Below are 17750 nucleotides of genomic sequence, written 5' to 3' on the forward strand. Positions count from 1 at the left end.
AAGCAACTAGCTGGAAGACCATACCTTCTCATATAAAGTAACGAGCTGACAGACCGTTACCTACGTTACTGCGTGTGCCTGCTATGACTATATTTTAAGAACCTACTGTATCACTTTATTTTACGTAGTTGCAACAACAGTACATCTGGATGCTATTGGAAGTCAGTGTTCCAGTAGACCTTGAATTAACGAGTACCCCTAGAGACGGTGCAATACCTCCGCCTAGCGGCCAAAGTACTAAAACTGCACCCATATACCCTGTCTTTTTCCATCCATGTTTTCTAAAGACGCTTCACCGCCTAGTCTATCATAATAAATTAAAGGGGGGATATTATGCCACCAGGTGTGAGTGTGATGAGCCATTACAAGCCGTTCACACTCACATCGGGTGGCATAGGCCTATCACCCTTTTAACCACTGGACCTAATCGTCCCCTATATAGTTCCCTATTTTGTAGCTTGGACCTATTCTAAGAATTAGAAGTGACTCAATAACATATCTCATAGTTTGAAAATAAAATTTATTCCATACAGACTAATAAAGATACATAGTAGGTGCAAGTTGAAAACATTGAAATTGAATTTCTGCTCAGCGGATTACGATTTCTGCTTAATTCCTTACGTCTGTTTAACAGCGCAATAAAAACACAAAAGTGGACTAAGGAAAAACAAAAAAAAAGAGTAGACCGTAATAATAAAGTTAAAACTCGATCACATCAAGTGACCGACAAGCATGTCATAATATATGTTTTACGTATTGTCATGTATAAAGCCGTATAAAACAGGTACAATAATGGACAGACAACATGGCCGAAGGAACACGCGTGTAAACATTCCATGTGTTTTAGTATATGTGCTTTATCGTGACGCCTGCGCCAACACGCAAGGACTGGTTCAACCGTATCGTATAAAACCAACAAACATTATAAAAACCCGAGCAGAGATGTCGCCTCTGTCGCACGCTCTCTGTCTCTCGCTCTCTCTCTTTTCTGTTTTGGTGTTCGAGTATCAAATGCTTAAAAAAAAAAAACGCATGTATATATTTTACTAGAATACGAAGGAAAACCGCGGAAACACTTCGCCTTGTTGGCTCCTACACACACGCACACACACACACACACACACACACACACACACACACACACACACACACACACACAGGCTAACGCAACCACACACGCATGCACACACAAACACACACGCACACACACCCCTGACTCAGGCGTTTTGTGACAGAGCACCGTCTTGGCGTTAGTGTGTCGAGTCTGTTCGGCTTCCAGTCGTTCCACTCTCCTCCCTGTGTGTCCCATTGTGTAACCACGGTTACGGTAGCGATGAGGCACGGCGGGTTTGTCAACAAAAAGCCAACCAGAAAGTATAAAAAAAAGAAAGGAGTTAATGCAGATAAACAGGGCCGGGAGGGGGGAGGGGGGGGGTCCTCCTAGTCTTCTGATTGGATAGAGCCAGCTCGTGTAGCAAGCCCCCCCCCCCCCCCCCCTCTGAGGTCTCTGTGCCTCTGAAGGCGAGTCTCTGAATGCTCCCAGCTCAGAGCTCAAGTGCTTATGTAGACAAGTGTGTCCGTTCTGTCCTTCCTCTCTCTCCATCTCCTCCTCCTCCTCCTCGTCTCCCTCTTCTTCTTCCCCTTGAGTCACAGAAAATGGCCGCCGCAGTAGTGCTCGATTGAGGGTTTGCCTAGTCTCAGTTTTTCAGTTTGTGTCGTTTTGATTCAATCGATTTTCGATCAGTGCCTTTGTTGTCGTCGTCGTCGTCGTCGTCGTTGTTGTTGTTGTTTGTGCTGCTGTGGTCTGCTTCACTTGGGCGGGGTCCGGGCTAGCTGCTCCAGCAGGGGGTTGGCCTCCCCGTCGGGGGTCTTGACGCTGTCGGTCCTCACGATGCAGGTGGGCCGGTGCAGGTTGAGCATCACCATGAGCTGCTGGCGCTCCACACGCAGCTCCTCGATCTGGGCCTTCAGGTCGCAGTTCACCGTCTCCAGACGCTCCGACTCCTGGGGGACAGGGACACACAGGAGGGGGGCCGTGAGACAGCGACACACAGGAGGGGGGCCGTGAGACAGGGACACACAGGAGGGGGCCGTGAGGACAGGGAGTCACAGTGAAGGGGGGGCCGTGAGACAGGGACACACAGGAGGGGGGCCGTGAGACAGGGACACACAGGAGGGGGGCCGTGAGACAGGGACACACAGGAGGGGGGCCGTGAGACAGGGACACACAGGAGGGGGGCCGTGAGACAGGGAGTCACAGGAGGGGGGCAGTGAGACAGGGAGTCACAGGAGGGGGGCAGTGAGACAGGGACACACAGGAGGGGGGCAGTGAGACAGGGACACACAGGAGGGGGGCCGTGAGACAGGGACACACAGGAGGGGGGCCGTGAGGACAGGACACACAGGAGGGTGGACAGTGAGACAGACACACAGGAGGGGGACAGTGAGACAGGGACACACAGGAGGGGGACAGTGAGACAGGGACACACAGGAGGGGGGGCAGTGAGACAGGGACACACAGGAGGGGGGGACAGTGAGACAGAGACACACAGGAGGGGGACAGTGAGACAGAGACACACAGGAGGGGGGGCCGTGAGACAGGGAGTCACAGGAGGGGGGCCGTGAGACAGGGCCACAGGGGCGCAGTGAGACAGGGACACACAGGGAGGGGGACAGTGAGACAGGGCCGCAGTGAGACAGGGACACACAGGGAGGGGGGACAGTGAGGACAGGGGCGCAATGAGACAGGGACACGCAGGGAGGGGGACAGTGAGACAGGGGCGCAATGAGACAGGGACACGCAGGGAGTCCGCAGTGACACAGGGCCGCAGGGAGACAGGGCCACAGGGAGACAGGAGCGCAGTGAGACGGGGCACAGGGAGATGAGGACGCAGTGGAGGCGGGGGCAAATTGAGACGGCCGCGCAGTGAGACAGGAGCGCAGTGAGACGGGGGGGCAGTGTGACAGGAACACAGTCAGTCAGGGAGGACACACAGTGACGAGAGTGAGACAGGGCCGCAGTGAGACAGGGCCAAAGTGAGACGGGGCGCAGTGAGTCTGAGACGCAGTAAGAAGGGGGACACAGTGAGACGGGGATTTGAATAAAGATGAGCTGGTTTGAATAGTTAAATCTTGCTCCTTTTAGTAACTTTGGCGAGTTACTTAGTAACTTGCCAAAATGGAGGTGTGTGCATGCTAGGTGTAGGCACTAGGGACAACAGGCCCCAACATAAGGAACGTCACGTCATTTATTTGACTTTATGTATCGCCGGTTGCCCGGTGATGTAACATAATGCAAAAATGTTCCACATGACATCTGATTTGCATTTGGAGGAGAGCAGGAAGTGCGTGTGACCCAAATGAAAGATGAGAGATAATTTAGGTAGGGTTATTCACAGGGGGAACACCGGGAACATCACACAAGGAAGTCCAGCGTAAGAACTAAAGGCAGGCCGTCTCCCCTACTCTGTTGTGATGTACCTTTGGAAGGAAGTCAAACATAAGAACCAAAAATGAAGGGCAAACATCCACCTCTGTGCTTGTGTTTGTGTGGGTGCGTGCACGCCTGTGTGCTGTGAAGTACCTATGGAAGTGTGTGTATGTGTGTGTGTGCGTTGTGACATACCTTTTGAAGGAAGCGGGGGTGTGGGTGTGTGTATGTGTGCTGTGCCATACCTTTTCCAAGGGAGCGGGGGTGTGGGTGTGTGTGCGTGTGTGCTGTCACGTACAGTACCTTTGGAAGGATGTGTGGGTGTTGTGTTGTCACGTACCTTTGGCGGGTTGTGTGGGTTGTGTGTTGGTCACGTACCTTTGGCGGGTTGTGTGGGTGTGTGTGTCACGTACCTTTTGAAGGAAGTCCGTCCTCTCCTTCTTTTTGTTCCGGCATCGCGCGGCGGCAACCTTGTTCTTCTCCCGCCGTCGTTTCCTCCTATCGTCGTCCTCGTCCATCTGGACAGACGTTCAGGGGTTATTTTCTAACTCAATCTTACAGGGATGTCAGGTTCAAGTCCCTTAGGACCCTGTTGATTGGTCAGGGGCGTCTTAATCTAGGATGCTTCAGGTTAGGCTGTCCTTTTAATACACCTTAACATACATTCAGGCCAGGGATTGCGATATGCTATTTATTTAAACATATTGTTTCAAAAAGCAAGGAAGCAGCAGATGGCGCCAGAGTGAAACTATAGTGTCTGCTGCAATTTACTGCAAGTTTAAAACGCACAGGTAAAGACGTTTACATTTTGTAAAAACTCATAAGACACCGTGCAAACCTGTGCACTTCAAATTAAGAAAATATAAAATGTAACCCCTTCACAAAATCGAATACACATAATACAATTCTGTAAAGAGTCAACCTCCCCATTCCCACCCCCATCATCCTCCCTCTCTCTCCCCATTCTCTCACCCTCTCCCCCACTCTCGCTCTCTCTCCCCCCTCCCCCCCCCTCCTCTCCCCCTCCTCCCCCCCCTCTCCCTCACCTCTTTCTTGATGGCCAGCAGCCCCTCTCTCCCGTCTCCCACTCCTCCCCACTCTCCCCCCCCCCCCCCCCCCCGTTTCCCTAAAGGGCTGATTATAGTCCCACGTCACGACAACGCAAGGACCACACAGATGCTTCAACACAGTCGTGAACCTTTATGGTTCTGCGTCGGGTTTTAGTGAGCAGACCAATCACAGCCCTCGCTGCTGCGTCGCCTCGACGGAAGGTTAACATGTTTTGGAGGCGCATGTCCGGCCCTTGTGGTGGACGCAAGGAGGGTCCACAAGGACGTAAGGGGTCCGTAACCCCCTTGCGTTGCGTCAACGTGGGACCATAATCAGCCCTTACGTCCCTCTCCCCCTCACCTCTGTCTTGATGGCCAGCTGCCTCCCCCCCCCCCTCCCCCTCCTCCCCCCCCCCCCTCACCTCTGTCTTGATGGCCAGTGGCCTCTCCCCTCTCCCCCCCCCCCTCACCTCTGTCTTGATGGCCAGTGGCCTCCCCCCCCCCCCTCACCTCTGTCTTGATGGCCAGCGGCCTCTTGCCCAGCCGGTCCAGGAAGTGCAGAGGGTGCAGCATGGCGCCCAGCTGCCTGAAGTCGGCGTGCAGCTTGAGCTGGTCCGTCAGCGTGGTGGCCGAGATCCCGGCCAGCGGGCCCAGGCTGGGCAGTGAGCCCGGGGCTAGCGAGGGCTCCGGTATCTGACCCGGCATCATGTCCTCCACGCCGGCCGCCTCCGCCGCTGTGGAGGGGGGAAAGGTCAAAGGTCAGGGAGGAGGAGAGGCAAAGGTCTCGGGGTCGGTCGCGACCCGATGGCTCAAGGGATGGATGGCCGCGTGCCACAGAGAAGGAGAGATGGTTTTTGATCCGTGTTACGGTTCTGGAAGCGCGAGCATTTAGAAATAATATTCAAATCATTTGAACTGAACTAAAACAAATAAAAAAACACATGTTTTAGTTTGAATCCTGGATCGGGCGAGTGGGGGTTAGGATCGATCAATACATAGTCAATAAGTGAATTAATCACAAAGCAACATGATTGTGTGTCCACCTTTGATCGGTATTGTCATCATTGGGAGGGATGATCGAGAAAATCAACGAAAACCTGTAGAATCACTCATGATCAATAAGTCACGATCAATAAGTGTTGAAGTGTCAAACTGTGTTTCATTGGCCGCTGAGACCTGCTCACAGAAGAAACCTGCATTCAGTCCCATTTGAGGTATTTCTCTACCATATCCATCCCCCTGCCTTCCCATGAAGTCCCGTCTGTTAGTTTCTCCCCCACTGTCATCCAGCAGTAGTAAGTTATATGATCCAATGTACCGGCACTCAGCAAAGCCCATGGGCAATACGCTATGCAATAACATGTGTATTTATTCCCTCTGCCTGTTCCTGGTGACATCCAATACTTTGTACAGCCACTCGCCGTAACCAACACAGCGCGGGGTCAACGGCTTCACAGCTTGGACAGCTGGCCTGTCTGTCACAGCAGGGGGCCGCCGGCCAAACAAACACTCCGCTCACTAGCTTGTTTACCCCCCCCCCCCCTTCCGAAATCAGGGGAGTGATTTACCAAAGGGGAGCTGGGATGATTTGGGAGAGATGACCACGATTATCACACACATATATTGACGCAAATCGCAAATAAACTTTGTATTTTAAGGTTTAACCGCGTCGAAAGATTCATTCACTTTTAAACAATTCGAATGAAGTCGTGCGGTTGTTTCCGAATCGCGGGGGCCGCGACATTAACTCAACTGTTTGGTTTGGTGTTCTTCCCGCTGAACGCGCTCCGGGGCGTTCGAAGGCTTCCAGGAGTCCTTTATTGTGGAACATACTTTTAAAAAAAGCAGACCGTGCCGCCACCGCCACGCACCGACACTCTGCCAGGTCTCCCTCCGTCTCACAGAGGGTTCAACCGCGGTCCTCCACTAATGCAATCAGGGAGGAGGAATGAAAGAAGAGGGGGCTAAAGGAGAGGGAGAGTTTGTGCAGGCCCTGAAGGAGCAGAAGGGGGAAGTGGCTTGAGAATTAGGACGTCTCTCTCTAATTACTGGAAGACTTGGAAAAACCTCTAGTGATGGCCAAATAAAAAACAAATGTTAGATGGGAGGGAGTGCAACACGAGCCTCTTCGTACCCTGCCTGTCCCCTGAAGCCCTCCAGCCATGAGACCGCTTTCCCCCTCAAAGCATTCCATACATGGGACCTGGCACTGCAGGGGGAAAGACATGCATAGCGAGGGCATCCTGGAGGAGGGAGGTGAGGGGAGAGGAGGGGAGAGAAAAGGAGAGAGGGGAGGAAAAGGAGGAGAGGAGAATGGAGGAGGATAGGGGAGGATGAGAGGGGAGGGGAGAGAAGGTAGTAGAGAAGAGGAGGGGAGGGGTGAGGAAAGGGGAAGAATTAAAACCAAGATCCACAAGACACCAGTGTCATGGTCAAAAGCTGAAAAACCCGCTCGGCCGGAAAGTCAGACTTGTGACACTGTACACTGTCAATAAATCCACCGCCGAAAAAACATAAACTCCTGACACCACAACCTCACCATGACAACACCAACGAAAAACACATTTGGCGGACGCGTTTCTGGCACTCATGTCGCCGCGAACATCCCAGCAACGTTGTTCTTTTCCATAGGCTGCAGCATGACCGACGCACGGTCGCCACACACCGTACAGACTCCCCCACCAGAGCCCAACCGCACAACCAACAAAGACGGCTATTGTCCAGCATCGTGGGCCAGCTGACTGGGCCTCTGGCCTCCCAGCTGACAGACCCACTCTCAGTTACCGAACCCTGGCTCTGTGCTGCCGTTTTATTTTCCTTTCTGGACGTTTTTTTCGGTCCGGAGCTGAAAAACTTGTTCTGTGACCAAAAAAAGCCATGGGGGGTGTGAAGCAACCCCAAACAAAAACAGCGTTATGTAACGCTACTCTGGACGCGCTCCGCCCTGTTGAAGGCTGGGTTGGGTGGTTGTGGAGGTGGGGATGGTGGCGGTGGTGGTGGGGGTGATGGAGGGGGGTGAGACTAGACTCAGCTCCACTCTTGCTGGGGAGAGTGACGGTCCCCGTCCCCTCCCTGCTGTTCTGCTGGGGCCCGCACAAACCCGCCAGTCTTTGCTATGCCCTCTCTCTTTCGGGTATATTTGCCGTGTTCCAACAAATCTTTCTGTTTTATTCGCCGAATTCCGACCAATCTGTTTCGGTTTAATTTGCCATATTCCCCCAAAAAAATATTTGGTTTTATCCACTGTAATCCAACCAATCGGGCTTACGTTTTATGGGTAGAAAATGCCGTAAGATTCGAGAACAAAGATCGATCCGATATATATATATATCGGAAGAAGTTAGGCGCGAGTACGCGACCTGGCAACCATCTTGTAAATGTACACAACGTACACAACGTTATACCATAACAAAACTAACCTGCGACTGAACTGTATGTAACTTTAGAAAAAAAAAAGCAACGGCAACATTTGTTTAAAGATGTGAAATATTATACGTTAAGCGATGTGGAAACGTGCATGAGGGGAACAAGGAACTGCAGGGAGTGTGCCCGCTGGTGAAGGATCTCTCAGTTCCTCTCTAGACCAGACCCCTCCTCACCTCACCATGTGCCACCCTCAGCCAGGATGATTTATTGGCCCCGAAGAAAACCTGGAGTGTGGAGCCAACGTCCAACGAGGCATTTTATTATTTTATTCCCTCTCCCCCCCCCTCTCTCTCTCCTCCCGCCTCTCTCACTCTCTCTTCTTCTCCCTCCATCTCCCTTTCCCTCTCTCTCTCTCTCTCTCTCTCTCTCTCTCTCTCTCTCTCTCTCTCTCTCTCTCTCTCTCTCTCTCTCTCTCTCTCTCTCTCTCTCTCTCTCTCTCTCTCTCTCTCTCTCTCTCTCTCTCTCTCTCTACCTTCCTCCCTCCATCCCTCTCCCCCTTCCTCTCTCTCCCCCTCCCTCTCTCCCAGTATGTATACTCCCATTTACACAGCACTTGGCAGCCGGTGGCAATTTTTTCTGGAGAGGAAAAGAACAAGACAGCTCTGGCAAGGAAGAAAATTTGTCTCTGACAAAATTCCCTCTCTCTCTCTCTCTCTCTCTCTCTCTCTCTCTCTCTCTCTCTCTCTCTCTCTCTCTCTCTCTCTCTCTCTCCCTCTCTCTCTCTCCCCCTCAATCCGTCTCTCTCTCACTCTCTCTCTCCCTCCCTCTCTCCCCCCCTCTAACCGTCTCTTTCTCCCCCTCTCTCCCTCTCTCTCTCTCCCTCTCCCTCCCTCGCTCTCTCTCCATCTCCCTCCCTCTCCCCCTCCCTCTCTCTATCTCTCTCTCTCTCTCTCCTGCTCCCTCTCTCTCCCTCTCTCCCCCTCCCTGAAGGAGGATAGGACCCTATGGAGGCCAACATCTCAGTCAACACAGGCTAGGAACAGGGCGAGCCACATGCTAGCTGATGTTAAGGTTTGGGTGGAGGGGGGTGGGGGTGGAGGAGGGTGGGGTACACAGAATATGAACCATCGGTGAACTCCACTGTTCTGTGCCTTGGACCTTTTACTTTTCCAAGAACATATCATTCTCTGTATTACGGCTACCTGAGTACTTTTATCTAATATGCTATTGAGCAGTGATGCATGATGGGTGACAACATCATCCTACTATACTCTTTAAAAGAAAGGTGGTATGAATATATAGGGAAATATACTGTCGGTAGAACACATTTGATTGGCCTTGTGGATATTACTGTCGTGTATTAAACCAAAGTTGCAGAGGTCGTGTTACAGTTTTCACACTGTATCCCACTCTGTTTACCTGGGCACCTGAGGCAGACGATATTGATGTCAGGCGTTGACATCGATATACATCTGGCTGCGATTGTAAAACATCACATGCACCCAAATGAGTTTGCAAACAAAAGCAGATTCCATCACTCCGATGTGATTTCTGCTTTCGATTACCAATAATCAAAGCAAAGCAAAGCTCACTCCAGTGATATAAAAAGTGAGGAGGCATGTGGGACTCACGAAGAGTTTGCTCATAATGCGTCTGCATTGTTCCTCGCTGACCAACAGCTGCTCTGGAATCCGAAAGATGGATTGGACACTCTTGAGCCTTCAAAACCTTCCGAGCAGCCAGCCGCTGGGAATGACAGAGCGAAACGCTCGCCGCGCCAGCCAAGGGTCCGATAACCGACTTGGCCAGACTCAGAGAGTCGCTATACGCAGACATGACTTACATTTCCTCGCTAGGAAACAGGATCCTTTTACATCGCATTCTCATCCAAAGACCACCTAGAATATTAGTTAATATCTCATCCGGTTTAACGGGGGTTTAAATCAAGATATTACCGGGAATGCCTTTTCCTTGTTTTTTTATCGTACATTATTATTACAGATCGTATTACGATGCGTTGTGAGACAGATTAATGCCAGAGAAAGCCCGTTTGTTTGGTCATGGCTTGTTTAAACATGCTATTTGTGCCCAAGCACACAAACACACACACACAACAACTTGCACACAAATACACGCACTCGCACGCGTGAACATACAGACACACACTTGACTGCTTACACCACACAAACACACACACACACACACACACACACACACACACACACACACACACACACACACACACACACACACACACACACACACACAGTGCAAACGACTTGCATTTCCAAGGCAACGAAACAAACACTAGCCTCAGGGCACCTTGAGTGATGATGAAACCGAAAACACACAACTATACACAAAAGGTTCCCTTCCGAAACCCATCATCACTGAAAATCAACGCTTTCACGCCCACGTGTAAGTGGACACGAAGAAGCACGTCGCTTCTAGTTTTAATGCGCCGCGTCCCCTTCTGATCCGCTACCGAGCCGCTGAAAGTCCCCCCCCCTCCCGCCTCCCTTCACACCGACGGCACTTTCACATTCCACCAGGCAGCACTTGACTCAAAAAGCCCCTGAGGAGCTCTCAGCTGGAACGGCAGCGGGGCTGAGCCCGGCAGACTGTGTGGCCGGGACTCTCGTTACCCTCCTCCGTCGAAAGTTGGGCAGTACAACTCCCCAACTTTCGAGAAATTAGTTCTTCCCGCCACACTTTTTCGAATCGTTGCCGTCCGATGATTCGACCGCGCCATTGGCTCGTTAGCAGCATAGTGGTACCGCCACGGCAGGGGACCCGCTTCTTTCTCAGGGGCCCCCCCCCCCTCCCTCTCCTCCCCCCCACCCCCAAAACACAACACAGAGGGGCCCCGGTGGTGTCGTGGCTGCAGTGTGTCTCTGGGGGCCGCTGAGAGGCAAGGCCCCGAGAGCAGGGGCCAGGCAGAGTGGTGGAAGAGAGGGAATGTCCTGAACGAGGACTATGAAATACAGCAACGGAAGGGGGGGGGCGTACTGGCTGGGGGCCAGCAGTAGAGCGGTCGCATGTCAGACAGACGGGGAGGCAGGTGTGCGTGAAACAAGCGTGTGTGTGTCCCGTCGGTGTCAAAGACAGTGTGTGTGGGTGCTGGTGTGCGATCATGTGTGAGTGTGTGTCTGCAGGTTTGTATTTCAAGGTATGCATTAAAAGGAATGGGTGCCTGTCTGGTTTGCATGCCAACAAATGCACACTATATAAATATGTATATCTATATATAAACTTATATATATGCAACAAAATATACATGCTCTATAGTTTCACCTCACACATACTCTATCTGTCTTCGGCTCAACTAAATGCCTCCATTTCCTGAACCGTTCCTGAGAGTAATTAGCAGTTCCAGCGCTGAGGAATTCAGCTCCTACCCAACAGCCCGGGGCTACACTCGAGGCCATATTATCCCCAGTACCCGGGAGAAGGGAGAGTGTGTGCGTGCATGTACCTATGTGTGGATGTATATGTCTGCAAATCAAATGTAGGCAGAGGGTGCAAGGGTGGTAACAGGGGGATTTTTGCAATGGAACGACGCACACCCCCTCCTTCAAGTAAAGCGTCGGTAGTTTGGGGTTTTGGCCGACTTACGAGTCGATCAAGCAGACGCTCGAGAACGTTATTTTTGCTGGAGTCCTCAACGGCTTCAGCGTCTCAGTGCCAGGTCTGTGATGAAGTGGCCTGGCTAATGTTAAAGCTCTGTTATCCCTGAGTGCTCTGGTTCAGGTCTTAAAGAGTCATAAATTCAAAAGGGAACTTCTCTACGGAGGGACCGAGGGACATAAATAACATCTGTGTCCACAAAGGCTGTCCCGGCGTACCTTCGATCACTTTCATGTCGGACAGAAGTTCGGAGTTTCTCGGCTCGCTATGGCGCACACTGAGCAAGCGCCGTGACTTTAAAAAAAAATAAAACACAAACCACTTCAGTAGTACATCGATGGCAGCGCTGAGAATGAACAATGAGAGCGAGGGCAGGGACTCAGGCACGCTTTCTCAATTCCTGGCCAAGGTCTAAGCGATCATCATTACCGTCTGTTCGCAGTCAGGCTACGTGTTGAGTTACACTCTTTCACAATCTCCCTTAGAGAAGGGCCAAGTTGGCGTTATTTCTTGTTTTTCTGTGGGGTCTGCAAGGACAGGACACACAGCTAAACTGCATTATTAGCATTCCTCCAATCCCCGCCTAATATTAATAAAGAGATGGATAAACAAACGTGTGTAACAGTGTCTTGGGTGTGTGTCGGTCTGTCTGTCTGTGTCAGAGTGTGTGTCTGTCAGTCTGTGTCAGGGTGTGTATCACACCTAGACAGACTGAGTGTGTGTCTGTCTGGCTGTGTGTCTGTGTCTGGGTGTGTGTCTGTCTGGGTGACTGTACACGGCACGCTCATGCTGCAGGGGCCTTGTCCAGCCGCATGTTGGGTGTGCTGGCAGGTACGAGCATGCAAGCAACAACATACTAGATGGACATATTCACTCAGGGTACACACATGTTGTGTGGAGACACAGCCATCTCAATGTCATTCATAAAAAAAAAAGAAAACAGTTGACCTCTCATTGCTGTCAATCATAACCTGCTCAGCCACCCTCAATGGCCTTAAAGGTGACATATTATACCACCAGGTGTGAGAATGATTAGCCATTACAAGCTGTTTTGCTAGTCACAAGTGGGCAAGTCCACCTAGATGTACGACTGATGTAGACCTCTGAAGAATAAGTCCCGCCTCCGAGGCTCCTGGTTCCATCGGTCAAATGTCTACGGGAAACAACATGGGGTCTTTGAATGATCGTACATAACAAACTCTGTAGGTGGCCAAGAAGTGAAAGCTGCTCCCGTCTTGAACTACACACTTTTTCTATTTTTATTCCACTTGGGTTTTGGATTGTTGGTGCCGTTAAAGTAGCATTTATAATCGTTTACTACTTTAACGGCACCGACAATCCAAAACCCAAGTGGAATCTAGATGGAAAAAGTGTGCAGTACAAAACGTAGGCAGCTTTTGCTACTTCACAACCTACAGAGTTGGTTATGTACGATCATTCAAAAAAAACCATGTCATTACTCATAGACATTTGACCGATGGAACCTCGAGCCTCGGAGGCGGGACTTATTCTCAGAGGTCTATTACAAGCTGTTTTGCAAATCCCAAGTGGGCGTGTCCCCCTAGATGTATGACGGATATATTTGCAACGTTTGCTACAGTTCACTGGGAAGGCTGGTAGACTGATCTATCTGCACACATCTAGGTGGACACGCCCACTTGTGACTACAGAAGAGGCAGATTTTCAAAACGACTTGTAACCGCTAATCACACTCACACCTAGTGGTATGTATGTCACCTTTAATCGCCTATAGCGGCCATCTTGGTACTAAATGGACCAAGATTGGTCGCTATAGGCCTAATTGACGCCCGTGATTATGGATCGGAAACAGCATTAGCATGCAAAATCCCCCAGGCTGCCTTCAATTCCCTTTGATCACAGTTATTTATATCGTAGTCTTTAATTGTATTCAAAATTTGAAACGATTGCCTTTTTATTGTTTTTCTGTTTCTGAATACAACACTGCAACGTGGAACTGCAGAGAGGTACACGAGGAAAGTAAGACGACATCGCGCCATCGGGCGCCCCTTGTTTCCGCCCCTTTCCTACGCCACAAGTCGGCGATCACGACAAAAAGGCACAAACGTACATTCCCTAAACGGGTTGGTAAGACATAGCGGTTAACACACCCTACGACCGGATACAAATCCGGTGCTTCCCTAATCTGGAAAACACGATTTCCCCGAAAAATATATATTTTCTATGTTCCCTTCCTTTCTTTCTGGACCCACCCCCAGTTTATCCTCCCCACACATCAGGCTTCCACCCGGCCCGCAGCCCCCCGCTCCAGACCCCGGCTCCTCGGGTGTGGACTCCTGTACCGCGGCTCTCCGCTGCCTCCACTCACTGGTTTTACATGCCATGTGGAGAGCTTACCAGGGGACTTTAAAATAACAATGTGATTGCCTTGGCCCTGCATTGCTGCTACTTCTCCTCTTCTCTCTCTCTCTCTATCCTTCTCCTCTCTGCTCATTCTCCTCTCCCTCCCTCTTCTCTCTCCTCACCTCTCCTCTCTTTCCCCCTGCTCATTCCTCTCTGCTTCACTCCCTCCTCCCATTTCCTCTCCTCTTTTCTCCTCTTCTCTCCCTCCCCCCCTTTCCTCTCCTCTCCAATCTTTCTCCTGCTTCTTTCTCTCTTTCTCCCGCTCCTTCCTCTCCTCTCCTCCCCTCTCCTCCCCTCTCCTCCCCCCTCCCCTCCCCTCTCCCCTCCTCACCGTGTTAGCATCGTGGAGGCTGGCTGTGTGTGCGGGTCTGCTGGCTAGCCTGCCTGCAATGCGTCTTCTGTCTATTCAGCGGTGCTGGGGGGGGGGGGGGGGGGCGCCGCATGTCAGCTCCAGCAGCTCTCCAGAGGGCCACTAGGAAGGCATTTCTACTTAAAATAAACCCCTGCCTGCGCGCCCACGTCCACAGCCTCTCTCTGTGGCCCACCGACCCGCCTCTGCCAGCGGCCCTTCCCCATTAATCCACGGCAGCGTTCCACTTATGCAGAAACCATCCCACGGATGTGCCCCCCCCACCCCCTAACTCTCTCCCCCCCCCCCCCCCCCCCCCCCCCGCGCCGATGGTGTGTCTGTGTGTGTGTGTGTGTGTGTGTCTCTGCGTATTTCTACATGTGTTTGTGTGTGTGTGTGTTTTTGGGGAGCGCAGTGCATTAGAAATTCCCTTCGACGTGTGTGTGTGTGTGTGTGTGTGTGTGTGTGTGTGTGTGTGTGTGTGTGTGTGTGTGTGTGTGTGTGTGTGTGTGTGTGTGTGTGTGTGTGTGTGTGTGTGTGTGTATTTGGGGGGGCGGGGTGCAACAGCAACTCCCTTGGACACACATGCTTGTTCGCTTGGACACAGACAAACACTTGCAAACACAGGCCGACGCAGTGACGTGAGCTCAGCGCACGCTTGAAGAGAAACGACCCCAATCCACACCGCAGCGACGCAACGCAACACACCCCTCCACTTTGAGGAAGAACGCACTTAGACGTTGACTCAGACGCACACACACACACACACACACACACACACACACACACACAGACACACACACACACACAGACAAACCCTTCCGCTGCCCACAGTGTTATCCATGCCAAAATTGTCCTTTGGGCCAAGGGGGGTCAGATAACTACCGCTCCCTTTGGCTGAGATAAAACAACTGTAGCAGAAAGTGTGGGTCTTTTTAAAGGACCCCACCGCAAAGACCAGCTGAGGGCTAATCGGTTAGCTCGGGGTCCACTTATGGAGAAGCGAAGCGTTGAGGAAGAGTTGTATGCAAATGTGGAGTGCATTGAGTTAAATTATGCAAATTCACACAGAACTGAAATACTCGAAAGACATGCAAAACACAGATGTACATAATATGCATGTTCATATTATGGACAAGTATGAACAGAAGCCCCCCCCCGCCCCAAATGCAACTCATGGATGCCTTGGCTACCATATATTGACATATTGATGCACACAAAAGGGTATTCTAACTCGTTTTTTACTATTTATTGCAATTTTAGTTGATAATAAGAGTTAATAAATTGATTAATCATTTGGATTTAAAACAACTGTAGTTGTTACTATGTTTTATACATTTATCATTTAAAGTAGTATTATTACCCCCATATCCTTTTTTAATTGGAATTATTAGTACATTAAAAAGTTGTGGGATGCATGATACTTACTCAGAGATAAGTTGGCAGTCTTCTTTTAGCAATGATGCAATTTGGTGCGGACGCTGTTGAAAACAACATTGAATTTACATTCAGTTTGCTTCATTGGACATCTGCAATGTCAACACAAGCATTGCCTGGATATTATTTTTTTATGCGACACCCACCCGCTCTGCAAGAAGCCCACCACGAGAATTATCACATGGAAGTGCAGGTTATGTAAACATACCAGCGCATAGTTCCCTGGTTTGTAACCCACTGTCATCAAATTGTCCACTTTGTACACTAGGGACCACCAGTGAATCAATAGCCCTACAATGCCCCTCTGTAATGCTGCCCTGTTCAAAGTGTGCAGCGCCAACTCGCAGAGAACACATTGTCGCTTGGCTTACAAGACTCCCGGGTCTTTTTTTTTCTCTTCCTCGAAAACCCACAATGTTGCGAATGCAGCGTTACATAAGTCCGACTGACACTTCCCACCAGAAAATAAACCCGTGAAGTTTTCCTGCCTGCACGAAAATACTCGCCAGACGCAGCCTCCTCCATCGACACTATGTAATAACACTATAACACATGAATCACAACAAACCTGTGTTTGAACGCATCGCATGTTCCCCACCAACACCGTTTACTTCGCGTTCCCCAACACATCCTCGTCCGTAAAAAAACCTCAGCTAACGGCAGCGTGGGGTGAACCACACGTTCACACACTACGAGTTGAAAACCAAAGCCCGATGAAACATAAAACATTATGACGCTGGAATAAGGGCATAAAGAAAAGTTAACGCATGTCACAAGGAAGAGAGAGAGAGGGCTGGGGAGGGGGGGACTTGCCTGGAATGCGTCCGAGAGACGAGGCGATAGAGGCGGGGAAGTGTGGGTCGGTGGTGCGCTTCGGGTACTGGGAGCACCGACGGATGGTAGTACTGTGAGTGACCGGGCGCCGTTGCGTCAGCCCCGCTTATGTACTGACCGAGGAGCGGGGAGGTCCCGGAATGCGGAACTGTCGTCCGAGACGTCAGCGTGGAGGATGAAAATAATGTCAGAGAGGAGGGCTAGATTTAGAAAGAAGAAAAAAAAATAACACACGGGGTTTGTTTGCTCCACCCCTAGCAACCGTAGAGACACACACACACACACGCACACACAAGCACACGCGCACACACGGGCGTGCACACACACGGATACGCACAGGCACGCGCACACACGCGCGCACAAATATACACGCACAGGCACACACGCTGCTTACAACGAGGCTAATAAATAAACATCGCTGTAAACACATGCGCCACGTTGTCCTTGCGAAAAGTGTTTTATCGATTGACGGGATATGTGAATTGCAATATGGGACGGGGGATGGTTATTCCTGAATTATTATGTAATAGCCTACGGGTATGCCGATCGGTTTTGCGGAGATCAGACTCTTAAATATAGACGGGGATTCATTCACACTACTCGTCCCTTATATAAAGCTGACAGATGAGGATAAATCAGCCCTCTGTGTTCATTGACTGGTGCCACAATTAGAAGTGCCGTAATATAATTACAATGAATATAAATTATGATAATAATTATAATATATGGACTATCTATTATGACTTATTTTATTTGGGAGTTTTTTGACATGTGTAAATAAACAACTAAAATTAACTGTAGCCTATACATTTACGATTCATGGCTATTCTATAATTACATTATTAACAATTATTAATTATAGGATACCTCATTGATTAAAGTAAACACAGGTTTACACATTACTACCACACAGTAAGCTGCTGTTGTCATGGTTTCCACATGTAGCCCATTAAACATTACTGCACACTAGTCTGTCGGTGTCTGTTGAAGCTTCCAGAAAATCCAAAAACTACCTCACTCACTCACGCCCCCCCCCCCTGGTGTGTATGAGCGGCTGTGACAGCATCCGTCGACAACTGAAAAACACAAACATACCGCGGCAGGGCGATGTCAGTATCCAGAAGAGACATCCGTTTTCCACAGAGTGTGTGTGTGTGTGGGGGGGGGGGGGGGGGGGGGGGGGGGGCGTGTGGGAGACGGTATTAACTTCATACCACTTTTCATCATGAATAGAATCCCTTTTTATTATTAATCTGCAGAATACATATTTGGGTTG

At 50.4% G+C, this 17750-nt stretch overlaps 1 protein-coding gene across 2 annotated transcripts; it reads right to left on the bottom strand.

Annotated features, from left to right (window-relative positions):
• Positions 1-500: 500 nt before the first annotated feature.
• Positions 501-16652, bottom strand: jdp2b (Jun dimerization protein 2b). Of its 2 annotated transcripts, XM_030345638.1 has the most exons (6): positions 15632-15672; positions 6614-6722; positions 6233-6472; positions 4990-5213; positions 3844-3948; positions 501-2004 (listed from the first exon to the last, which is right to left on the bottom strand). In XM_030345638.1, the coding sequence occupies exons 4-6, from the start codon at positions 5185-5187 to the stop codon at positions 1810-1812; spliced, it is 498 nt and encodes a 165-aa protein (XP_030201498.1). In that variant the 5' UTR covers positions 5188-5213; positions 6233-6472; positions 6614-6722; positions 15632-15672; the 3' UTR covers positions 501-1809. The 2 variants fall into 2 exon arrangements, with proteins under 2 accessions (XP_030201498.1, XP_030201497.1); XM_030345637.1 differs by lacking the exons at positions 6233-6472; positions 6614-6722 and adding an exon at positions 16454-16652 and having other exon boundaries at positions 15632-15684.
• Positions 16653-17750: the final 1098 nt, after the last annotated feature.

Source organism: Gadus morhua, chromosome 21 (assembly GCF_902167405.1).
Source record: "Gadus morhua chromosome 21, gadMor3.0, whole genome shotgun sequence".
Classification (NCBI taxonomy): Eukaryota; Metazoa; Chordata; class Actinopteri; order Gadiformes; family Gadidae; genus Gadus; species Gadus morhua.

Bases quoted from the DNA above. Each gene is read 5' to 3' on its own strand.
- jdp2b (XM_030345637.1), bottom strand. From the start codon at position 5,187: ATGATGCCGGGTCAGATACCGGAGCCCTCGCTAGCCCCGGGCTCACTG. The intron at 3,949-4,989 runs GTGAGGGGGGGG...ACGTCTGTCCAG, and splicing joins CGCTGGCCATCAAGACAGAG to ATGGACGAGGACGACGATAG. The intron at 2,005-3,843 runs GTACGTGACACA...CCTGTCCCCCAG, and splicing joins GGACGGACTTCCTTCAAAAG to GAGTCGGAGCGTCTGGAGAC.